This window comes from Phyllobates terribilis, unplaced genomic scaffold (genome assembly GCF_046119375.1).
Source record: "Phyllobates terribilis strain yellow unplaced genomic scaffold, ASM4611937v1 Scaffold_29__1_contigs__length_15306474, whole genome shotgun sequence".
NCBI lineage: Eukaryota > Metazoa > Chordata > Amphibia > Anura > Dendrobatidae > Phyllobates > Phyllobates terribilis.
Window position 1 is genome coordinate 15,206,174 of NW_027362789.1, and position 26,737 is coordinate 15,232,910.

At 45.9% G+C, this 26,737-nt stretch overlaps 1 protein-coding gene across 1 annotated transcript; it reads left to right on the forward strand.

The window, feature by feature from the left end:
* Positions 1-26,737, forward strand: LOC141178648 (uncharacterized). The gene is made up of 6 exons (XM_073660542.1): positions 1-140; positions 270-449; positions 524-647; positions 731-828; positions 2,308-2,398; positions 22,156-26,737. Exons 1-6 carry the CDS (start codon positions 63-65, stop codon positions 23,667-23,669), a joined length of 2,085 nt encoding a protein of 694 aa, XP_073516643.1. The 5' UTR covers positions 1-62; the 3' UTR covers positions 23,670-26,737.

Consider the following 26,737-nt stretch of genomic DNA (forward strand, 5'->3'; position numbering starts at 1 on the left):
TATCAGATCCTCTCAGTGAAGATCTTCTATATAACAGAATTTTCCTGATTTACCCATCAAAGATGGATATGGACAGAGACAAGATGGCGGAGAGGATATTACACCTCACCCTAGAGATCCTCTTCCGGCTTACTGGAGAGGTGAGAGATTCTGATGACGTCCCATTACATCATTCTTATCTATGGAAATAACAGATGGACAGAACTGGAGATGTGAGGACTCTGGAAATGTCTAGAGTGAGATTTATTAATGTGTCTCTCCATAACCAGGATTACACAGTAGTGAAGAAGACCTCCAGAGAGCGCTGTCAGGACCCTGTGTCTGAGGGATGGGGCAGACCTTTGAGCCCAATCACAGGACCTCCACCTCACCCCCTGATACATGAGGACATCAATGACCAGAAGATCCTAGAACTCGCCTACAAGATGATTGAGCTGTTGACTGGAGAGGTGACAGTGCTGGGACATTATACAGTAATGCTATGAAAGGATCAGAGGAATGACGGTATCATTTTATGTGTCAGGTTCCTATAAGATGTCAGGATGTCGCTGTCTATTTCTCCATGGAGGAGTGGGAGTATTTAGAAGGACACAAAGATCTGTACAAGGACGTCATGATGGAGGTTCCCCAGCCCCTCACATCACCAGGTAATGGACTGGACTAAATACACACGGCTTATAATTATCTGTATGTAGAGAATGAATTCAGCCCCTGTATGTGTTTCCTCCAGATCTATCCAGTAAGAGGACAACACCAGAGAGATGTCCCCGTCCTTTTCTTCCACAGGACTGTAAACAAGAAGGTCCCAATGTTCCTCAGGATCATCAGGTAGATGGAGAGAAGGTGTCATGGGATCTCCCCTATGATGTGTAGATGGCTGTGAAGGTCTTGTGCTCAGTCTTGTTTTATCCACCAGGATTATATGTTTTACTAGATGGTGGCCCGATTCTAACGCATCGGGTATTCTAGAATAGCAGAGCGGTATTTAAATTTGGCGCCAAAATCGCTGATTGGTCGAGGCCGGCAACCGCGACCAATTAGCAAAGCGGTGTTAAAATTTGGCACCTATATCGCAGATTGGTCACGGCCGGCGGTCGCGACTAATCAGCAGAGAGGGGTTTAAATTTGGCGCCAATAATGCTGATTGGTCGCTGTCAGGGAACGCGACCAATCAGCAGAGCGGGGTTTAAATTTGGCGCCAATACTGCTGATTGGTTGTGGCCGGCGGTCACGACCAATCAGCAGAGCGGTGTTTAAATTTGTCGCCAATAATGCTGGTTATTCGTGACCGGTAACCGCGACCAATGAGCAGAGCGGTGTTTAAATATGGCGCCAATATCGCTGATTGGTCGCGGCCGGCCACCACGACCAATCAGCGAAGCGGTGTTTAAATTTGGCGCCAATATCGTTGATTGGTCACGGCCGGTGGTTGCGACCAATCAGCAGAGCGGTGTTTAAATTTGGCGCCAATATTACTGATTGGTCGCGGTCTCCGGCCGCGACCAATCAGCAGAGTGGGGTTTAAATTTGGCACCAATACTGCTCATTGGTCGCGGCCGGCGACCGCGACCAATCAGCAGAGCGGTGTTTCAAATTGGCACCAAAATCGCTGATTGGTCGCGGCCGGCCACCGCAACCAATCAGCAGAGCGTTGTTTAAATTTGGCGCCAATCTCGCTGAATGGTCGCGGATGGCAGACACGACCAATCAGCAGAGCGGCGTTTAAATTTGCCGCCCATCTCGCTGATTGGTCGCGGCCGGCCACCGCGACCAATCAGCGTCGTATTAGTGTGGGGCCGGGAGCAGCGCTGCTTGTGCGGCTCCGTATTAGCGAGGATCGGGGAGCGGCGCTGCCTGTGCGGCTCCTTCTGCTGTGAGAAGCCGGGAGATGAGCGACTGCTTGCAGCAGAAGCATCCCGACCGGCGGCGCCGCTCCCCGGTCCTCCGTTCACACTTGCTGTCAGGAGATCAGCGGGCCAAGCCGCTGATCTTCCGACGTTAGCCGTATGGAGGTCAGCGGCGCCGGTTGGGGTAGTTGTAGTTGTGCTGCATCGCCGCTGACCTCCGTCCGCCAGATGAGCCGCTAACTGCCGCCATCTTTTTTCAGAAATCCAGCGGCGCTGATTGGCCGCTGCCGGACCAATGAGCGACGCGGGATTTCCAGGACAGACAGACAGACAGACAGACGGGATAAGACAATTATATAGTAGATACTTGTGTAATGAGAACGGTGGAGATGGCAGGATTAGAGCTGATCATGGATGTGACTTCTCCATCTGTCTGTGACTTTTACAATATTTGTTTCAGGGTGAAGATCTGACCCATATTAATACTACAGAGACATATGTGAGTGGTGATGAGCAGTGTAAAGAGGAGATTCCTACATATGACTACCCAGGTGAGTAGTAACCACTAAATGCAGAGAAGTCACAGATTCTTCTCAGTCACCGGCTGTGGCTGCTTTATCAATGGTGTAGTCCGGCCGTATCACAATCGTGTGATCACTAGTGTTGAGCGATACCTTCCGATATCGGGAAATATCGGATCGGATTGGATCGGACCGATACCGAAAAAGTATCGGATATCGCCGATACCGGAAACCAATGCAAGTCAATGGGACAGAAATATCGGAATGAAAATAAACCCTTTCTTTCCTTGTAGGTTAATTCTACATGAAGGAAAACAACTAAGAATAATGTAGAATGTATTGGGGGAGGTGGGGGAGACAATAAAGGCATAGAGGTTTAGCCCAATGAAATGGAATAGCAGGAATTAATATTTTTTTTAAGACGTTCTGAGTTACGGAAATATTGACTATGTTAAGTATTTTTAGATTTTGTCAGATATTTATGTTTCACTACTTCCATGCTCTTCACCTTCTTTTTTACTTCTCCCACACTTTCTCCTTCATCATCCTCAGCATCTTTTTCATCCTCTTCTTCTTCACCTTCTTCATCTTCTTCTTCTTCACCTTCTTCATCTTCTTCTTCTTCACCTTCTTCGTATTATTCTTTTTTTTTACATTCTTCATATTCTACTTCTTCATCTTCTTCTTCTTCATCATATTCTTATTTGTGGCAGGCATTCCTGTAGTTGTTATCTATAAAAGGTTGGACATTACACCTTTCGTTCTGCCCGTCACAAAAGATTTACAACAGGATTTGTCCGCGTTCAGTTTGGCCTGCAGCAGCAGGTCTTTTCCAGGGGCACCACGAGGAGGAACGGACTCACCCCCATACACTGCTTAGTCATCTTCTGCTTATAATTTAGATATTATCTTTTGCTCTGATTTTTAGTCTTATGCTTAATGTTTTTCCGCTTTTTGTTCTGCAGCTTCTTGTATTTCTGCTTCTTGGTTTTCTGTCTCTTGTTCTTCTGCATCTTGGTGCTTGTCTTCTCTTCTTTGTCCTCTTGGTCAACTTCTTCAGGGTCATCTTCTTGGTCTTCTTCGGGGTGGTCTTCAGGGTCGTCGTCTTCGGGGGTCCTTGTCTTCGGGGTCCTCGTCTTCTTCGGGTTGGTCTTCTGGGTCCTCGTCTTCGGGGTCCTCGTCTTCAGGGTGGTCTTCAGGGTGGTCTTCAGGGTCCTCGTCTTCTTCGGGGTGGTCTTCAGGGTCCTCGTCTTCAGGGTCGTCGTCTTCGGGGTCCTTTTCTTCTTAGGGTTGGTCTTCTGGGTCCTCGTCTTCAGGGTCCTCGTCAGGGAGATCTAGAGTGATTACCAAGAACCATTTCAAAAAGCTTGAACTTGGAAATGTAGCAGAAGGTACAAGAAAGCTGAGGAACTACCGAGGACCAGCTGACGGTACTGGAACCCGGATGGGTAGCAGAAGGTACAAGAGCCAATGGAACTGCCGAAGACCAGCTGACGGTACTGGAATTCGGTTACTAAGCAGGAGGTACCTGTGCCAGAAAGCACTACCAAGGACCAGCAGACGTTGGTGGAACTTGGATACCGAGAAGGAGGCACCTAATCCAAAGGCACTGCCGAGAACCAGCTGACGGTACTGGAACCCGGATGGGTAGCAGAAGGTACCCATGTAAAAAAAAGTTCAAGGCCGCGAGCCGGCCGCAGTTACCAAAACCCACAGTCCTACAGGGGGTGCTTGTCCTATTGGCACTATGGAACCAGCCTTCATTGCCAGATCCCGCAGCCCACATAGGAGTCACCTAAACTGCAGTCACCATAGAGTCGGCTAACCCGACCGCAACACGACAGGACAACGCATTGGAGGCAAAGTGACGTTGACACTACCCGGAAACAGCTGACGTGCTGGAACCAGGCTGGGCAGGAGAGAGTACCCGTGCCAAAGTCACTGCCGAGAACCAGCTGACGGTACTGGAACCCGGATGGGTAGCAGAAGGTACAAGAGTCAATGGAACTGCCGAAGACCAGCTGGCGGTGCTGGAACCCAGGGTAAATACTAAAAACAGAGTGGAGCCAGAGGTGTATTTGGAGGAGGTTTTAAATCCGTAGTACAGTGGATGTGGACAAAGCAGGAGAATTTGCCGGACACACAGCTGGGGATCAGCTGACGTTACTGAACCCCAATAACACTGGAGCAAGCGTTGACTGTGCAGACGGCACTTCCGAGCGCCAACTGGCGGTGTTGGAGCTCAGGGATAATACTGAAAACGGAGGAGCCAGAGGTGTATTTGGAGGAGGTTTTAAATCCGTAGTACAGTGGATGTGGACAAAGCAGGAGAATTTGCCGGACACACAGCTGGGGATCAGCTGACGTTACTGAACCCCAATAACACTGGAGCAAGCGTTGACTGTGCAGACGGCACTTCTGAGCGCCAACTGGCGGTGTTGGAGCCCAGGGTAAATACTAAAAACGGAGGAGCCAGAGGTGTATTTGGAGGAGGTTTTAAATCCGTAGTACAGTGGATGTGGACAAAGCAGGAGAATTTGCCGGACACACAGCTGGGGATCAGCTAACGTTACTGAACCCCAATAACACTGGAGCAAGCGTTGACTGTGCAGACGGCACTTCCGAGCGCCAACTGGCGGTGTTGGAGCTCAGGGATAATGCTGAAAACGGAGGCGCCAGAGGTGTATTTGGAGGAGGTTTTAAATCCGTAGTACAGTGGATGTGGACAAAGCAGGAGAATTTGCCGGACACACAGCTGGGGATCAGCTGACGTTACTGAACCCCAATAACACGGCAGCAAGTGTTGACTGTGCAGACGGCACTTCTGAGCGCCAACTGGCGGTGTTGGAGCTCAGGGATAATACTGAAAACAGAGGAGCCAGAGATGTAATTGGAGAAACTTTCAAATCTGTAGTAGTGAGAATGTGGACAGAGCAGGAGAAATTGCCGTCCGCACAGCAGGGGAACAGCTGACGTTACTGAACCCCAATAACACGGCAGCAAGTGTTGACTGTGCAGACGGCACTTCCGAGCGCCAACTGGCGGTGTTGTAGCTCAGGGATAATACTGAAAACAGAGGTGTAATTGGAGAAACTTTCAAATCTGTAGTAGTGAGAATGTGGACAGAGCAGGAGAAATTGCCGTCCGCACAGCAGGGGAACAGCTGACGGTACTGAACCCCAATAACACGGCAGCAAGTGTTGACTGTGCAGACGGCACTTCCGAGCGCCAACTGGCGGTGTTGGAGCTCAGGGATTACAGTTCAGGTAGAAACATGAACAGAACAGGAGACCTGGATACTGTTGCCAACCAATTATTTATTCTGGAAGAGGACTGGCAAATTCATGAGAGATCCAGGCCTTGTTCATTTTGAGAAAAGTAAGCCGGTCAACGTTATCGGAGGATAGTCGCATGCGACGGTCTGTTAGTACACCACCTGCGGCACTAAAGACGCGTTCCGATAATACACTAGCAGCAGGGCAAGCTAGCACCTCCAATGCATACTGACTAAGCTCTGGCCATGTATCCAGCTTACAGACCCAAAACTTGAAGGGAGAAGAGCCGTCTGGGAGTACACTAAGAGGGCAAGACATGTAGTCTGTCACCATCTGACGGAAACGTTGCCTCCTGCTGACTGGAGCCGTCTGTGATGGTGTAGACATTTGTGGCGGCGGGGACACAAAACTTTGCCACATTTCAGCCATACTGGTCTTGCCTTGTGCTGAGGCGCTGCTTCTGCTCCCTCTTTGTGCAGAGCTTCCTCCACTGCCTCGACGCACTGAGCTGCTTTGTAAAGCACTAGCAGCACTGCTCTCGGTTGGAATGAAGAACATGATGGAATGCACCAGTGCGTCTTGGTACTCCCGCATTTTACGCTCCCGGTTCAACGGTGTTATGAGGCTTTCTAAGTTGTCCCGGTAGCGAGGATCTAGGAGGGTGGACACCCAATAATCAGCCGTGTTGAGAATGTGGGCGATGCGGCGGTCGTTTCTCAGGCACTGCAGCATGAAATCAACCATGTGCTGCAGACTGCCAACTGGCCAAGAAACGCTGTCCCCTGCTTGAGGCGTGATCTCTGCCTGCTCTGCATCACCCCACCCTCGCTCTAGATACTGACTACTAGAGCATTGTGTACCTCCCTCCTCTGGACAGATGTCTTCCTCATCCATTGACTCCTCCTCATCCTCCTCACAAAGTGTCCCCTGCCTAGGCCTTTGTGAGGAACCACGTTGCGCAGACTGTAGAGAAGCAGATGGCATTTGTGACTCCTCATCCTCCACCTCTTCCAAAACCTCGTCCCTTAGTGCTTGCAGTGTTTTTTCAAGCAGGCAGATAAGGGGGATAGTCATGCTGACTAGTGCATCATCTGCACTCGCCATCCGCGTGGAATAATCGAAGGCACGCAAAACGTGGCAAATGTCCTTCATAGAGGCCCACTCAGTGGTGGTGAAGTGTGAACGGCGCGCACTGCGACTTGTTTGCGCCTGCTGCAGCTGGTACTTCATTACTGCTGCCTGCTGCTCACACAACCTCTCCAACATATGTAACGTTGAATTCCACCTGGTGGGTAGGTCACATATGATGCGATGTTCCGGAAGACGTAATCGGCGCTGCAGAGCTGCATTGCTGGAACGCCGCAAGTGAGCGCACTCTATGCGGACCTTGTGAAGCAGTGCATCAAGATCCGGATAGTCCCTCAAAAAACTCTGCACGACCAAGTTGAGCACATGTGCCAGACATGGGATGTGAGTGAGGTTGCCTAGGCCCAGAGCTGCCACCAGATTTCGGCCATTGTCACACACTACCATGCCTGGCTGGAGATTCGCTGGCACAAACCACACGTCGCTCTGCTGCTTGATGGCATTCCAGAGCTCCTGCGCTGTGTGCCTTTGATTCCACAAAGAAATTAATTTTAATACGGCCTGTTGACGTTTGGCCACGGCTGTGCTCATATCGGTCATCATAACAGGTAACCGTTCACGGGTTGATGTGGAGGTAGACCGTGACGGCTCCTGCAGCGCTGATTCAGAGGAACTGGAGTATGAGGAGGAGTCAATGTGTACAGACTGGATTCCTGCAATCCTTGGAGTTGGCAGAACACGTACAGCGCCACTCTCAAGATTTGTACCCGGCTCCACAACATTTACCCAATGGGCAGTGAGGGAAAGGTATTGTCCCTGTCCATGTTTACTGGTCCACGCATCGGTGGTCAGGTGGACCTTGCTACTGACGGCGTTTTGTAGCGCATGTTTAATTTTTCCCTCCACATGATGTTGCAGGGCAGGGGCGGCTTGCCTGCTGAAATAAAAGCGGCTGGGCACGTTGTATTGTGGGACTGCCAATGCCATAAAGTTACGGAATGTGTCAGTCTCCACCAGCCTGAATGATAGCATTTCAAGGGCCAGTAGTTTAGCAATGCCAGCATTCAGAGCCTGTGCTCGGGGGTGGTTTGCCGAGTATGGGCGCCTTTTCTCCCATGCCTGTGCTAATGATGGCTGTAGTCTGGCCTGGGAGTGTGAGGATGACTGGGAAAGTGGTGCTGTGGGTGGAATTACACTGTGTCTCTGTACAACAGTGCCAGAGATTCTTCCATGGCGATCCTGTGAGGAAGCCGAACCAGCTGTGTGTGAGCTGGAGGAAGAGGCTACAACACGAGCTGAAGAGGTGGTAGGTGGCGCTGTAGGTTGGCCTAGGTCTTCAGTGTGTTTTTGTAACTCCACCACGTGCTTGGTCCGCACATGTTTCCACATATTTGTGGTATTGAGGTTGCTGACACTTTTCCCTCTTTTCACCTTCTGATTACACAGCTTGCATTTGACAAAGCAAATGTCATCTGCAACTGTGTCAAAAAAGGACCAGGCACTGCAAGTCTTGGGAGCACCCGCTTTGGATTTTGGAAGAGCCATGCTCCTAATGGGTGCCGAAGTGGAGGCTACAGGCAACCAAGTCTGCCCCCTCCCTCTCCCTCCTTTTTGGGCCGTTCGGGGAATCTCTTCCTCAGAGCTGCTCCCACCACCTTCCTGTCCCTCACGCCATGATGGGTCAAGGACCTCATCATCTACACCACCCTCTTCAAACAACTGCTTCTCCTGGGTAGTCTCGACAGCACAGTACGCACCAGAAAGTGGCACCTGAGTCTCATCATCAGATGCGTACTGAGGTGTGCTGCTGACCATAGGCACTGGCCCACCCGCCTCTTCAGATTCAGAGAGACAAAACGGTTGCGCATCACTGCATACTACCTCTTCTTCAAATTCTAGAATTCTGCTTGGCTGGCCCCCTCTTTCCAAGCCAAGAGATTCAGAGAACAGAAGTAGAGATGGCTCCTGTCCAGGGCTCTCTGACTGCCTGGGCAATTTTGCAGGTGGTGAAGAGACAGATGGGTGCTCTTCAGTGCTCAGGACCTGAGAGGATCTGGAACTAATTGAAGCCGATGCGTTAGCTGCCATCCATCCGACAACGGCTTCAATTTGGTCCTCGCGCAGCAGTGGGGTACGGCTAGCTCCTACAAAGCTGCGCATGAAGGACTGTTCCCTGGTAAAACTGGGGGATGCTGAGTCACTGGTGCCCGCAGCAGGCACAGAATCCCCACGTCCTCTCCCTGCAGGCACAGAATCCTCACGTCCTCTCCCTGCAGAAACTCCACGTCCACGCCCACGACCACATGCCTTACTCCCTGCCTTCTTCATCTTGGTAGACTGATAAAGATAGGCAGAAAAGTACTAAGGGCTTAGTGTGCTTATTCCTGAACAGCTGCTAACAGGTATAAGAAACACTAATTTTATAAAGTGTGAACTAGACTTTAATATGAGCTAATGTGGCCTACACAACTGTAAAGTGGAGTGTTTGGTGAACTTTATTTAGTTTTTTTTGTCACAAAAAGACACTGTATGTGCCCAAAGATGTAATAACGATAGTATCACAAACTTTTTGTAGCTATTACAATGTAGGAAGGTAACCTACAATGCAATAGATGAGGCTGCAAAAAATAGGCTAATACTAATCTGGCTGGGGCTGCAGGGCCCAATGCTGCAGAAAGGCTCCTCTATCTACTCCTATATAGTGTGTTTGGAACCAATTTAGCTGAATACGAATGGAACCACCACACTAATAGGAGATATCAGGAAAAATTATGAATTGGCAATAAATGACAATGTATGAGGCAGTGCCACACGCTGAGTGCACTACAACCAGACGGGGTTGAAGCACACACTACAGGGTGAGCTGCACTCACACACCAGACCTTGCAGACAGCGGTGAACAGCACAGAGAACTGTGCACTAGCGCTGCAAGGCACAGCGATTTATAAAGTAGCTTGGGTAAAGCAGAATAGACCAAATAGGTAGCTAAAACTGTCCCTCAGAACAACAGCGTCCTATCCCTAACTGAATTCACAGCAGAGTGAGCTCAAAATGGCGGCGGCGGCTTTTATAGTGCATCATGACATCATTTCAGCAGCCAATCACAGCCATGCCATTAGTTAAGATGCCTACATGCCTAACAGGATGTGCCCACACTTCTTAGGATCCTCATTGGCTGAATAAAATGAAAATGGCTCATTGCATTATGGGAACTTCCGATTCCGGTATACGATATTGCAAAAGTATCGGAATTCAGTATCGGAATTCCGATACCGCGAATATCGGCCGATACCCGATATTTCAGTATCGGAATGCTCAACACTAGTGATCACCATTTTGCCTCTAGATCACAACATTCTCCTCCACCAAAAACTATTCAAATAATTTTGGACATTGAAAGCCCTTTTCTATAGAACTTACAACCTCGACAATCCACCTCGCTGACCGTGACCTGCCCAGATCTGTAAACTACAAAAAATAAAAATAAATAAAAAGATTATTATTATTAACTACAAAGCCAAATGACAGCGTACGTAGAATGTGCTGACAAGTTAGAAAATCACTTGAAGAAAAATATTATGATGGGCCTGTAAGAGAAAGCGGAGGGTAATGATGCTGTTGGCTTCCTAGATCCCTGATATCTTATTGGATGAATCTACCTTCTCTCCCTTCTGTGTGGCTGAATGTGCTCATATGGTCCCTACAAGACCAGGTCCAGTCTTTCTGACCAAACTTCACATTTATGATCTCCAACATTAAATGTGCAGTGAGGGGCAAGTGTGAATTTCTGTCCAATAACAACAGAGTTTCCCTTAATCCTGACTTTTCAATTTCTTTTAAAACTAATATTTCTTCTTGAAACTCCTCTGACAGAAAATATTGTCCCTTACGATAGTTTAGATTGCCAAGAGCCACCGAGCCCCATACTCTAATTACCACAGAGAGGTTTCACCACTCACTACTTACTGATGAAGACTGTTGAGTTTGATCATTTCAGTAGATGTGTTATTGTCTATAGTCAGTTTTTGACTACAGTAGTTAGTGCCCAAAATACTCTGATTTAACCCCTTCCTGCAGCCAGTTTTGTGTTCCTAATCAGGGCCCATTTTTTCAAATCTGACATGTGTCACTTTATGTGATGATAACTTTGGAATTCTTCACAAAGGATAATAGCAAACAAATGGACCTTACAAATTATTTTGCATCTTCTCTTTAATCTGACAATCTCCTATATACAGTTGTACATTACTGTCTGGGCACATGGCAGGTTAAGAAGGGAAGGAGCGACATTTAGTTATTTGAATGCTGATCTTGGTGGATTAGTTTGCAGACACAATGTATCGTGGTCACTTGGTAGCTCAAAAGATGGCCACCACTAACAGGTTTGGCACTATCTACTCTGTTGCTTTGCTCATCATTCTTTAACCCCTCTACATGGATCTGGAGTTACACATAGACCCCCAGGCTTGGGCCATGGTTTTACCTGTTCTGTAGTGTGAGATGGGAAGAAGAATAGTCAGGTAGTTGGGACAGAACCAGGAAGGCAGAGAAAATACAACATCAGAAGACACAAGAGTAGTCAGTAAACGGGCCGAGGTCACAACAGGAAACAAATACACAAGCCGGGAGCTGAGCACAGAGGACTGAACCAGAGGAGAACAAGGCTGGATCTGGCAGCTTCCGGCAATATGCTTCCAGCTTTAGTAGGGTGCGGTGCTCTCCAATTGGCTGAAGCAGAGAGCAGATTACTCCAGCTGGACAGCACACACACCCATACTGCCAGACTGGATGGTACTACTGGTCCCAGCAACCCTAATCTTAGTGGCTAGACAGAGACTGCGTCGCCCAGAGCTTCTGGTTCTGATGTCTCCTCCATCACCAGCGCCACCTGCAGGATGAATAAGGCGGCTCCTGGTGACAGAAGCAGACTTCGCAGGAGCAGATCCCAGAGGAGATGGGACACACCATTTGCAGAAGCCCTAATACGACATAATAACAGAAAACCAGAGCAGTAATAATCTTTATTTTTTTTATATGTATAGCGCCAACATATTCATAATCGCTGTCCCCATTGGAGCTCACAATCTAAATTCCCTATCAGTAGTATGTCCTTGAAGTGTGGGAGGAAACCAGAGAAACACAAGGAGAACATACAAACTCCGTGCAGATGTTGTCCTTGGTGGGATTTGAGCCTAGGACCCCAGCACTGCAAGGCTGCAGTACGAACCACTGAGCTATCATGCTGCCCTAAGCAGGGCAGCACGGTGAAATCCACATAAAGTGACTCCATTGCTCCATTGTGTAATTTTTAACCCTCAGGGAATTAATCTAAAGGGGTAGTGACTATTTTGAGTCTACTATCACTTTCCGGATATTAGAACACAGTGGATGTTGGAGAGTGAAAATTGCAATTATGCCATTTTATTGCCCAACACATAGTGCCCAGATTGTGCTCCAGGAGACACACACCGTAAATTAAGTGGGTTCTTCTCACTAAAGTAATGCCAAATAGAAGGATGCTAAATGCGCTTTGGCCACACTGCAAGGCTCAGAAGCAAGGGGGAGATTTGACTTTGGGAGATTGGATATTGCTGGATTGGGTTATGGAAGCCATGTTGCTTTTCAAGAGCCTTTATGGAAACCTCTGTTTTTTTCCCTTCTTCCATGAGAGCACCACCTGAGAGAGGATATCCGCCCACCAAGGTACACACGGGAGTGCAGTGGTATTATGCACCCCGTGGCTAAGCGCGCCGGCAAGTGGGACTTCCGGGGCTGTGCACATGCAGGGCACGTGTCAAGAGGTTCCGGTGCTCCCTGCTGGCGTAGCGTGCCGGAATGCCGGGACCAGGACTACACACGCGCAGGGCGCATGTTAGTTTCCGGCGCACCCTGCTGACGTTACTTGACGGAATGCTGGTCCATGGGGCTGCGCACACGCAGGGCGCGTGTCAGGAAGTGACGCGCCCTGCGGCAAGAGCCGCAGTCACCAGAGCAGCAGCAGCAGAAGCCACCAAAGCAGCCTCAGCAGCAACAGCAGCTCCATCAAGGCCACAGCAGTGGCAGTCGGACAAGCGGCAGCAAGCCCAGCCAGAGGAGCAGGGCAGGTCGCGAGTCCACCACCTCCAGCCGGGAGCGACCATATGAATTGATCCAGCCTCAATCTCCGGTACCCTGAACGGCAGAGTAGTGAGTGATCTACGTGAAAGTTCACCATAGTAGATGGGTCCCTTTTTTTCTATGTATTTTTTCTACTGGGAAAACCCCCAAAAGTGTAGTGCCAAGAGGAATAACAAGGAGTGTGCGCTGTGCGGGGTTAATTTTCCCAGCACTTATACTAAAAAGCTTTGCTTGAGTTGTATCCGAGAAACCATATCACAGGAAACGCCCAATTTTGCTATGGATTTAAAATCTTTAATCCAGACGGAGGTTAGGGACTCCCTAAAGACGTTGGCTACACGTAAAAAGAGTAGGAAGCTGAGACGTCATACATCAGACTCAGAAGAATCTGTAGTATTCCAGGGCAAGGGGAAGTCTGTTTCCTCTCCTACCTACTCGTCATCCTCATCATCATCATCTTCCTCCGTTAGCGATACAGGAGGTAGGCCATGTTTTCCAGTGCAAAACACGGATAAGCTGATTAAAGCCATCAGAACAACTATGGGCATAGCCGATACCAAGACCTCTAGGACTGTTCAGGACATCATGTTTGGGGGTCTTGATCAGAAGAAGAGGCGCACATTCCCCGTCAATGAGAGGATCATTCATAGACAGGGAATTGAAAAGACCTGATAGGAGAGGGCAGTTACCATCAGCTTCAAAGAGCAGATACCCGTTTGAGGAAGAAGAATCAACCAGGTGAGATAAAACCCCAAAAATTGACGTGACAGTATAAAAATTCTCTAAAAAAAATCCACCCTGCCGTTTGAGGATTTAGGAGCCTTCAAGGATCCTCTTGATAAAAAAGCGGAAACCTTATTAAAACAAACCTGGGAGTGACCAGTGGGAGCATTGAAACCGGCAGTCGCAGCCACTTGCACAGCTAGGTAAAATGATGGTCTGGTTGCAGCAGCTAGAAGACCAGATTAAAGGGGACATTCCAAGGGAAAAAAATCCTGGCCAGTCTTCCGCTAATGCTGGGGGCGGCTGCCTTCCTTGCGGACGCGTCGGCAGATTCAGTAAGGCTGGCCGCCAGATGAGTAAATTTATCCAACGCAGCTCGCAGAGCTCTGTGGCTCAAGAGCTGGTCAGGTGATGTACAGTCTAAGATGAAACTGTGTTCAATCCCGTGTGAAAGGGAGTTTCTATTTGGCAAAGCTCTGGATGACCTACTGGATAAAGAAACACGGGTTTTCCAGTGTGTTGATGCCTCAGTACAAGACTTCCTTTCTTAAAAGGAGGTATAGCATAGGTAAATTTTCCAGAGACCAGGGCAGATGGAAGGACAAGGAGTGAAGGCTTCATGTTCGGAGGTCCTTCCTCTGAGAACAGAAAAACCCCTAAGTGATGGGCCCCCCCAGGTAGTAGGAAGACTGTCCCACTTTCTGCCTACCTGGGAAAAAATTACATCCAGTGCCTGGATATTAGGGATTATAAAGACAGGACTGAGACTGGAATTCAGATCCATTCCCCTGCGTACCTTCATGATCTCGTCTCCCAGGATGCCCAGAGAGCAAACAGCCCTAGAGCTAGAGGTATTAAACCTAGTGGAAAAGAAGGTTCTGAGAGAGACTAATAAGCGAGCAGGGGAAAGGATTCTATTCGCCCCTTTTTCTGATAAAGAAGCCGGATGGCTCCTTTAGAACCATAATCAACTTTAACGGCCTAAACAACTTTCTACTCTACAGACCCTTCAAGATGGAATCTACAGTACAGACCAAAAGTTTGGACACACCTTCTCATTTAAAGATTTTTCTGTATTTTCATGACTATGAAAATTGTACATTCACACTGAAGGCATCAAAATTATGAATTAACACATGTGGAATTATATACTTAACAAAAAAGTGTGAAACAACTGAAAATATGTCTTATATTCTAGGTTCTTCAAAGTAGCCAGCTTTTGCTTTGATGACTGCTTTGCACACTCTTGGCATTCTCTTGATGAGCTTCAAGAGGTAGTCACCGGAAATGGTCTTCCAACAATCTTGAAGGAGTTCCCAGAGATGCTTAGTACTTGTTGGCCCTTTTGCCTTCACACTGCGGTCCAGCTCACCCCAAACCATCTCGATTGGGTTCAGGTCTGGTGACTGTGGAGGCCAGGTCATCTGGTGTTGCACCCCATCATTCTCCTTCTTGGTCAGATAGCCCTTACACAGCCTGGAGGTGTGTTTGGGGTCATTGTCCTGTTGAAAAATAAATGATGGTCCAACTAAACGCAAACCGGATGGAATAGCATGCCACTGCAAGATGCTGTGGTAGCCATGCTGGTTCAGCATGCCTTCAATTTTGAATAAATCCCCAACACTGTCACCAGCAAAGCACCTCCACACCATCACACCTCCTCCTCCATGCTTCACGGTGGGAACCAGGCATGTAGAGTCCATCCGTTCACCTTTTCTGCGTCGCACAAAGACACGGTAGTTGGAACCAAAGGTTTCAAATTTGGACTCGTCAGACCAAAGCACAGATTTCCACTGGTCTAATGTCCATTCCTTGTGTTCTTTAGCCCAAACAAGTCTCTTCTGCTTGTTGCCTGTCCTTAGCTGTGGTTTCCTAGGAGCTATTTTACCATGAAGGCCTGCTGCACAAAGTCTCTTCTTAACAGTTGTTGTAGAGATGTGTCTGCTGCTAGAACTCTGTGTGGCATTGACCTGGTCTCTAATCTGAGCTGCTGTTAACCTGCGATTTCTGAGGCTCGTGACTTGGATAAACTTATCCTCAGAAGCAGAGGTGACTCTTGGTCTTCCTTTCCTGGGGTGGTCCTCATGGGAGCCAGTTTCTTTGTAGCGCTTGATGGTTTTTGCAACTGCACTTGAAGACACTTTCAAAGTTTTCCCAATTTTTCAGACTGACTGACCTTCATTTCTTAAAGTAATGATGGCCACTCGTTTTTCTTTACTTAGCTGCTTTTTTCTTGCCATAATACAAATTCCAACAGTCTATTCAGTAGGACTATCAGCTGTGTATCCACCTGACTTCTGCACAGCACAACTGATGGTCCCAACCCCATTTATAAGGCAAGAAATCCCAATTATTAAACCTGACAGGGCACACCTGTGAAGTGAAAACCATTTCCGGTGACTACCACTTGAAGCTCATCAAGAGAATGCCAAGAGTGTGCAAAGCAGTCATCAAAGCTAAAGGTGGCTACTTTGAAGAACCTAGAATATAAGACATATTTTCAGTTGTTTCATACTTTTTTGTTAAGTATATAATTCCACATGTGTTAATTCATAGTTTTGATGCCTTCAGTGTGAATGTACAATTTTCATAGTAATGAAAATACAGAAAAATCTTTAAATGAGAAGGTGTGTCCAAACTTTTGGTCTGTACTGTATAATATCAGCCATAAAGATGTTGTTCCCGGGTTGTTATATGAGTATCCTCGACCTGAAGGACTCCTATTACAACCTCCCAATCCATACAGGATGCCAGCAGTATCTGAGAGTAGCTGTGTATATCATCAATCGTGTGAGGCAATTTCAGTTCACAGCTCTGTCCTTTGGCCTCTCCATGGCTCCAAGAATCTTTACGAAGATCATTCTTGAGGTCATGGCGCATTTGAGAGAACAAGATACTCTAGTTGTCCCTTACCTGGATGACTTCTGGTAGTATGCAAATCAAGAGAGCATTGAAAACTGGCATTGACAAGAGTCAGAGCCAGCCTGATCAATCTTGAATGGATACTGAATCTAGAGAAGTCAAGCTTGGAGCCTTGGAAGGTTCCGTCTTTTTTAGGGCTTATCTTGGACTCAGAGGGATAGACTTGTCTGCTACCGGAAGACAAGAAAAACAGAATTATGTCCCTAGCCTCAGGAGTAGTCAGGAATCCATCCATGACCCTAAGGAAAGCAATGTCTCTTTTAGGTACAATGATATCATGTATCCCTGCTGTCCAGTGGGCTCAGATACACTCCCGATATCTGCAGCAAGATATCCTAGCAGCGGAGAAACAACTCAGGGGACACTTGGACAGGAAGATGACACTTTCCAATCCAGCCATCATCTCAATCGCATGGTGGCTGGATCGGGAGAACCTGTCACAGAGAGTTCTTTGGTCATATCAGGTCAGGGACATAATTACAGAGGACTCAAGCTCAGATGGCTGGGAGCACATCTGGGAGATCGTGTAATACAAGGAGTCTGGTCGGACAGCGAGAAAGCCTTCTCCTCAAAACATGAAGGAGCTGTCGGCGGTAAAGAATGCAGTGATGAAGTTCAGTTCCCAACTACAGGGACAACACATCCGAATTATGTCAGACAACAGTCACCTATTTCAATCATCAGGGGGGCACGAGATCCCGACCTCTCCTGTTAGTGAAAGAGCAGATTCTACAGTTTTCAGAACAACATGAATTTATGCTCTCAGCTCTGCATATAAGAGGCAAAGAAAACTAAAGATCAGATTTTCTGAGACAGAATATAATGAAGCAGGGCGAATGGGAGCTGAATCCAACAGTATTCCAGCAAATTGTGGATCACTGGGGTCAACCAGAAATAGATCTTTTTGCTAGTGTTGAGCCATCCCCCTAGTGTTCGGGTTCAGTTCTGTTCGTCGAACGGTTCATCGAACAGCGTCGAACACCTTTAAAACCAATGTCAGGAAAACAAAAACACATAGAAACACATAGAAAACACCTTCAAAGGTGTCTAAAAGCTGACAAACTGCTCAGAATAGAATAGCGCATTAGTGTTTTCATGCATCCGTCTCTTTAAAAAAGCTGGCCGGCAATTCATCAGCGGCATACATCGGTACCCGACAATTTAGAACAGAAAGAATAGAGCATCACACATAGATTAGATGGATAGAAACATGTCAGTCACATATATAACAATTACAGTGACAGTGTTGGTTACTGTTCCTGTTATTTACTGTTAAAATAAAGGATTTATTAAAAAAAAAATTGGCGTGGGGTCCCCCTTAATTTTAGTCTCTCGCGGAGGTTAAACAGACGGCTGAGGCAGATGTTTGAAGCCTGGGAAGGGGGTAATACTTCCCAGGCTACTAATATCAGCCCCCAGCTGAATACCTAGCCTTTACTAGCTATTAAAATGGGGGACACCAAAAAAAAAATGACGTGGGGTCCCCCCTATTTTAATAGCTAGCAAAGGCTAGGCAGACAGCTGTGGGCTGATATTAATAGCCCAGGAAGGGTGCCATGAATATTGGCCCCCTCCCAAGCTAGAAACACCAGCCGTCAGCCGCCCCAGAAATGGCGCATCCATAGTGCAGGGAGGCCCAAGCTTTCTGGGCCCCCCCCTCCGCAGCGAATTGCAGTCCGCAGCCACCCCAGAAAATGGCGCATTCATAGAAGCGCCATCTTCTGGCGCTGTACCCAACTCATCCAGGGCCCTGGTGCGGTGGCTCACTGGGTAATAAAGGGGTTAGGGCCAGCTTGGTATTATCAGCAGAAAGCTGCCATCCAGCTTGCCATGCCGCAGACACCGAGAAGCGCAGGCATGCTTGCGCTCGATAGTGTCTCGCTGTGACGGCATCCAGATGACGTCACCGCTTGAGCAGGAGAATTTTCCCACGCTGGGACGGCATTGAGATGGCAGGCTGGATGGTAGCAGAATGCTGCAATCCAGCTTGTCATCCTTCAGAGATATTGCCTGCTCTCCGCAGTGTCTCTGAAGGATGGCATGCTGGATGGCAGCGTTCTGCTACCTTCCAGCCTGCCATCTCAATGCCGTCCAAGTGTGGGAAAATTCTCCTGCTCAAGCGGTGACGTCATTTGCCTTCACCGCATGCGCAGGAGAATTCTCTCACGCTGTCAATGACGTGCATGAAGTGAGCTGAGTTCATTGGACATGAACTCGGCTCATCTGGATGCCGTCACATCGAGACACTGAGGAGCGCAAGCATGCCTGCGCTTCTCGGTGTCTGCGGCATGGCAAGCTGGATGGCAGCTTTCGGCTGCGATCCAGCCTGTCGTGTCAATGTGGCAGAGCTGAAGCCGTCCTGGGAACCATGGAAAAGTAAGGATGAGGTTCGTTTATTATTTTACTTTTATTGCAGAAGACATTGGCTTCAGCTGGAATGGGCGTGACGGAAAGTATGGTTTAATTTAGAACATTAAAAGAATGTGCCTTTATTTCAATTAAAGGACTTTATTCTGGGTGTTTGTGTTTTTTTTTAACTTTGACTATGGGGTTAGTAATGGGGGTGTCTTATAGACGCCTCTCCATTACTAACCTGGGCTTGATGTCAGCTGGCTTTATAAGCTGACATCAACCCCAGCCCTATTACCTCACTGCCACCATTACAGGGCAGTGGGAAGAGCGAGGCTAAGTGCCAGAATTGGCGCATCCTATGGATGCGCCATTTCTGGGGTGGCTGACTGCTGGTGTTTCTAGCTTGGGAGGGGACCAATATTCATGGCACCCTTCCTGGGCTATTAATATCAGCCCCCAGCTGTCTACCTAGCCTTTGCTAGCTATTAAAATAGGGGGGCCCCACATCATTTTTTGTTGGGTCCCCCATTTTAATAGCTAGTAAAGGCTAGGTATTCAGCTGGGGGCTGATATTAGTAGCCTGGGAAGCTCCGTGGGTATTACCCACTTCCCTGGCTTCAAACATCTGCCCCAGCTGTCTGCTTAACCTCCGCTAGACTAAAATTACGGGGAACCCCACGCCAATTTTTTTTTTTAATAAATCCTTTATTTTAACAGTAAATGACAAGTACAGTAACCAACACTGTCACTGTACTTATTATATATGTGACTGACATGTTTCTATCTATCTAATCTATGTGTGATGCTCTATTCTTTCTGTTCTAAATTGTCGGGTACCGTTGTATGCCGCTGATGAATTGTCGGCTTTTCATGTTTCACTGTGAGCACTGTTCCCATCGATTTGGGCAATCACTGTAATGCCACAACCACCATGGCTGTGACATTACAGTGAGTGGCAGGCAATCCCTGCATGATTGGTGCTCTAAATAGCGCCAAACATGCAGGATGGGGACCCCAGCTCCCGCCCGAGCATCTCGAGTACTGAGATGCTCGGGCGAGTACCAAGCAGTGGCGAGCATGCTCGCTCATCACTAATAACAGTATCACTGTGAAAAATCCAGTTACGCTTTTGGTGCACGAACAATTATCGAACATAACCTCGAACAGCCAAATTTTTTGCAAATCGTTAGTGTTCGTCAAACGACTCGAACACCGCCCAAAACAGCTTGAATTTGAGATTGGCGAACAGTTCGAGTCTAAAACCGCTCATCTCTACTTTTCGCAAACAAACGAAACAGAAAAACAAGGATCTTCTGCTCCTTAAATCCAAAAGAAAGACCCTATGCAGTAGATGCATTACAAATACCCTGGAGCTTTGGCCTAGCCTATGCTTTCCCCCCTGCTAATGTTAATGCCAACGAATTTTGAGGAAGATCCGAGAGGAACAGGCAAGGGTCATACTAATCGCCCCATTCTGGCCCAAAAGACCCTGGTTCACCTGGATAAAGAGGATGTCCCAGTCAGATCCATGGGTCGTTCCAGATGCTCCAGATCTCCTTAAGCAAGGCCCAGTCTTCCATCCTCAGAGGTCGGGCATTTGATGGCCTGGAGTTTGAAAGGTCGTTACTAATCCAGGAAGGGTCTTCTCCAGGTCTAGTCACTATTCTGCTCAAAAGCTGGAAGCCTGTGAGGACTAAGATCTATGGTAGGATATTGGCAAAATTCCTATCTATTTTGGCACAGTCAGCTAAGGTTAAAATTCCTATTAAAGCTAAAAAGTGTCTTAGATATGGGGTTGGCTACCAGTACCCTTTAGGTGCAAGTATCAGCACTTGGAGCTTTATATAACTATAATTTGGCAGCAGATAAAATATAATATAAATTGGCAGCAGTTTTAAAAAGGCGTGCGATAGATCCAGACCTATTGCTACCCCGAGAATGCCTCCCTGGGATCTAAACCTGGTCCTGCAAGCCCTGACTAAGTCTCCTTTTTGAGCCCTAAGGAAGCGTGAAAGAAAGAACTCTCACTCTGAAGACAGCGATACTGATAGCTCTAACATCAGCCCATAGAGTTAGTGACTTACAAGCTCTGTCAGTAAATCATCATTTTACACAGATCACTGTAGATGGAGTTGCGTTAAGACCAGACCTGGCCTATTTTCCGATGGTGGCCTCCAATATCCAGAGAACACAGGAGATCATTCTCCCCTCATTGTATCCTAACCCAAAAGATTTAGAGGAACTCTAAATGTTAGACTGGTTTTGGTTCAGTATTTGGAGGTAACAAGGCCTTGGAGGAGAAGTGATGCCTTATTTGTCTCCTTCCAGGGAGCTAGTAAGGGACTTAAAATTACAAGGGGAACTATAGCTAGCTAGATAGATCAGGGACGCCGTTAGCTTAGCATATTCCCCTAGTAATGTGCCGGTTTCAGAGAACCTGAAGGGCCATTCCACAGAGCTGGTGCAGCCTCCTGGACTGAGAAGGCGGAAGTGTCCATTGATAACATATGTAAGGCAGCAACATGGTAATCTCCTTCTACCTTTTATAACCATTACCGGCTTGATCTTTCTTCATCTGCTGATCTATCCTTTGGGAGAAAGGTGTTGCAAGCGGTGATCCATCCCTAAGGTTTCTGTTCTATATAAATCTCAGGTGGTGCTGTCATAGGAGAAGGGGAAAAAAATCATAGTTACCTACCAGTAACGGGATTTTACAGAGCCCATGACAGCACCTTTGTATACCCCCCCTTTTTGATCACTTAAAATGTTCTCTATATATGGGTGTATAGTGAGAAATGTTTTATTGGTGATAGTTGTGTACTAACATACTGTCTGGAGGTCCTCTCGTGCTCTAAAACAAAACTGATGCAGAGGAGAGGTACCGCCTTTTGTATTCAGCAGGTTTCCTGTCCTTGGTGGGCGGATACCGTCTCTCAGGTGGTGCTATCATGGGTTCTGTAAAATCCTGTTACCGGTAACTATGATTTTTTTCCATTTACTGACGATGGACCTGAGTGGCTCTTGTTGTTTGTGAGATGAGTAGAAGTTTTTATTGGTATTATTGTTGCCTACATAACTTGCTGGCTTTTTATTCCATATTTGGGAGGCAGAATGAACAAACAGTTGAAAACCACGCTCTACTGGTTCATCCTATGAGGTTTTCTATTAGATTGTGAAATGTCAGTGTCTTGGTGAATAATTAATTCAATATATTTACACAACTTGCCATTATTATAGACAGTTTAAGTAGAAATTTAAAAAAATATAAAATCCAAGGATATTTTATTGAAAAATAATAGATTTTTATCTTAGCAGATGACTGTACCTGGAGATCAGAGGGACTGCTGACATCTTCAATCTTTAAATCAGAAGATCTTGAGATCCCACAGGATACAATTGAAGTGAATGCCATTACTCCAGATATACCATCATCCCTTCACAGCAAAGATCTGTCACTTGATCCTTTGAAACATGTCCTGTCTTCTGATTCATTACCAACTACTAAAGAAAATCATAGTCACAAATTAAGCATTAAAAAACAAACTAATCCTAAAGCAAAGAAGACATTTTTAGAATATGGAAACAGTTTTCCTCTCGAAAAATCTCTTCCTAAACATCAAAAAATTCACACAGCCGAGAATAGATTTTCTTGTTCCAAGTGTGGGAAATATTTTAACAAGAAATCAGATCTTGTTAGACACCAGGGAACTCGCACAGGGGAGAAGCCTTTTTCATGTTCAGAATGTGGGAAATGTTTTTACCAGAAATCATATTTAGTTAGTCACCAGAGAATTCACACAGGGGAGAAGCCTTTTTCCTGTTCAGAATGTGAGAAATGTTTTTACCAGAAATCAGATTTAGTTAGTCACCAGAGAATTCACACTGGGAAGAAGCCTTTTTCATGTTCAGAATGTGGTAAACATTTTAAACAGAAATACAGTCTTGTTATACACCAGAGAACTCATACAGAGGAGAAGCCATTTTCATGTTCAGAATGTGGGAAATATTTTAAACAGAAATGCCATCTTGTTAAACACCACAGAACTCACACAGGGGAGAAGCCTTTTTCATGTTCAGAATGTGGTAAACATTTTAAACAGAAATACAGTCTTGTTATACACCAGAGAACTCATACAGAGGAGAAGCCTTTTTTATGTTCAGAATGTGGTAAACATTTTAAACTGAAATACAGTCTTGTTATACACCAGAGAACTCACACAGGGGAGAAGCCTTTTTCATGTTCAGAATGTGGTAAACATTTTAAACAGAAATGCAATCTTGTTGAACATTACAGAACTCATACAGGGGAGAAGCCTTTTTCATGTTCGGAATGTGGGAAACATTTTAAACAGAAGTATAGTCTTGTTATACACCAGAGAACTCATACAGAGGAGAAGCCATTTTCATGTTCAGAATGTGGGAAATATTTTACACGGAAAGCAACTCTTAATAAACATCAGAGAAGTCACACTGGGAAGAAGCCTTTTTCATGTTCAGAATGTGGTAAACATTTTAAACAGAAATACAGTCTTGTTGTACACCAGAGAACTCACACTGGGAAGAAGCCTTTTTCATGTTCAGAATGTGGTAAACATTTTAAACAGAAATACAGTCTTGTTATACACCAGAGAACTCATACAGAGGAGAAGCCATTTTCATGTTCAGAATGTGGGAAATATTTTAAACAGAAATGCCATCTTGTTAAACACCACAGAACTCACACAGGGGAGAAGCCTTTTTCATGTTCAGAATGTGGTAAACATTTTAAACAGAAATACAGTCTTGTTATACACCAGAGAACTCACACAGGGGAGAAGCCTTTTTAATGTTCAGAATGTGGTAAACATTTTAAACAGAAATGCAATCTTGTTGAACATTACAGAACTCACACAGGGGAGAAGCCTTTTTCATGTTCGGAATGTGGGAAACATTTTAAACAGAAGTACAGTCTTGTTATACACCAGAGAACTCATACAGAGGAGAAGCCATTTTCATGTTCAGAATGTGGGAAATATTTTACACGGAAAGCAACTCTTAATAAACATCAGAGAATTCACACAGGGGAGAAGCCTTTTTCAAAATTAAATTTTAATTGAAAGGTTAAATAATTTTCAATTACAAAATTAAAAAAAAAAGAGAATAACCAGGACAATATCTGCATCAGTATATCATAGAATATAAGTATAACATCCAATAAAACATCAAGTTATAGGAAGAAAAGGGAAGGCTGGGAACATTTTAGGCCATCAGTATTACAATTATTACTAAAATCCAATGGAAACCATACGTAGTGCAGCCAGGCGCGAACCAATGCGGACCACACTCCGGACAGAGAAGAAACGCACCAGAGAAAAGGGTGGGTCACATCAGTGTGATATAAGACGGTAGGCATCGGATTCCTGGAATTCAATCCAGTCTCTCGAAGACTTACAGTATCTATCACAATCAGTGGGGGATCGGGCAATCAAATGTTCCATCCTATTTAGAAGAACTATGTCACAGAACCACTCCTCCAGAGTAGGTGGAGAAGTACTTTTCCAGTGACGAGGAATGATATTCTTAGCAGCCTGTATAAGGTAGCTTACCAAAGACCTTTTGTATTTGGTAAGACTAGTTGGGATCATAAAGAGCAAAAGAGATTCAGGAGAGTCGGGCAGAGAAGCCTTTTTCATGTTCAAAATTTGGGAAATCTTTTAACCAGAAAGTGCATCTTGATAGCCAACACAGAACCCACACAGGGAAGAATGCAGCAACTACACCCAATTGGTCTCTGTGCAGACAGGCCCTAGCTAACTAAAAATAACACCTCAGACCTAACTCCCTAATAGGCAGTTGAGGAGTTTCTCTTACCTCCTGAGGAATCAGAGGGGGGGCAGCAATACACTGTCAACAAGGGGAAAGAAAAGTGTGAAGATATGAAAACCCTGAGTGAGAAACTAAGACACATTCATATAGGGCAAAGAAGGCAAGCTAATGAGAACCAAAAATAAAAGGCATAAGTATAACTTCCCAGAAACCTAACCGTAGTAGAAAGAAAAGGTACTGGGAGGGAAAGAAAACAGACAAGGAGGATTGTTTCACCTTTGTGGTGAAACTTACAAAATTCATCCTCACCCACAATTATTTGAATTTGATAACATTTATCTACAGGAGACTGGTACAGCAATGGGAAGTAAAATGGCTCCACAGTGCGCAAATCTTTTTGTGGCCAAGCTTTATAGTGACTCCTTGTCCTCCTGTCCCGTCAGGCCTCTTGCCTACTACCGTTACATTGACGATATTTTAATCATCTGGACAGAATCTCAGCAACAGCGTAAGACGTTCCATGAACACTTTAATCAATTTCATCTCACCATCAACTTAACCCTCAACTACTCCTGTACTGAAATTAACACCTGTGGGGGCATCACAATCATGGACCAGACCTCTATCACAGGACAATAAAACTTTCTCACTCCTTATCAATGAACTGTTCCAATATTCACAGCCACAACTGCTTCTCCCTCTCCCATGATAATAGTTCTGCTTCACGCCACTTGTCTTATCTATTGCATTATTCATGTGCCCTGTTGTGTATAAATATGTGACACTTCAGATGTTGTGTTATACTATGTCTGAAGAAGAGACCTGAGTAGTCTTGAAATTTTGCAATTTGTTACCATCTTTTCAGTTAGCCAAAGGTATCAACCACTGAAGACTCTCAAATGTTAATATTTTTCTCCAAACAGCAATTTTAAGATTTCTCCACAGGTGTTCCATGGGATTTAGATCTGAGCTCATTGCTGGTCACTTCACAACTCTCCAGCACTTTGTTTCCATCCATTTCTGGGTGCTTCTTGATGTATGTTTGGGGTCATTGCCATGCTGGCAACCCATGACCTAGAACGCAAACCCAGCTTTCTGACACTAGGCACTACATTGCCACACAAAATCCTTTGGTAATCTTCAGATTTCATGATGATTTGCACACAGTGAAGACACCCAGTGCCAGAGGCAGCAAAACAACTCCAAAACATCTTTGAACCTCCACCATATTCCACTGTAGTTACTGTGATTTTTTCTTTGTAGGCTTCATTTTGTTTAAACAGTAGAACGATGTGCTTTACCGAAAAGCTCTATATTGGTCTCCTCTGTCCACAAGACGTTTCCCCAGAAGGGTTTTAGCTTACTCATGTACATTTTGGCAAACTGCAGTGTAGCTTTTGTATGCCTCTGTGTCAGCAGTGGGGTCCGCCTTATTCTCCTGCCATAGCATTTCATTTAATTCAAATGTTGATGGATGGTTCACGCTTGCACTGATGCACCCTGAGCATTCAAGACAGCTTGAATTTATTTGGAACTTTGGTGGGGCTACTTATTCACCATCTGGACTACACTTTCGTCAATTTTTCCCTTCTGTCCACATCCTGGGAGATTAGCTACAGTGACATGGGTTGTAAATGTATTGATTATGTTGTGCACCATGGACAAAGGAACATCCGGATCTTTGGAGATGGACTTGAAAAAAATCAATAATTTCAAGATTGGAACAATTTTGGTTCTCAAGTCCTCAAACAGTTCTCTTGTTCTCTTTCTGTTCTCCATGCTTAGTGTGGCACACGCATGCACACAATGCAAAGATTGAATCAACTTCTCCCTTTTTATCTGGTTTCAGGTGTGATTTTCATGTTGCCCACACCTGTTACTTGCCACAATTGAGTATGAACGAGTTTCACATGCTTGAAACGAAGTTGTTTACCCACACCCCACAATTTTGAGAAAAGGTGCCAACAATTTTGGCCCGACCCATTTTTGGTGGTTTTGTGTGAAATTATGTTCACTTTGCCTTTTTTTATCTGTTTTTTTTTTTGAGTTGTTCCCATACGCATAAAGGAAATAAACATGTATAACAAAA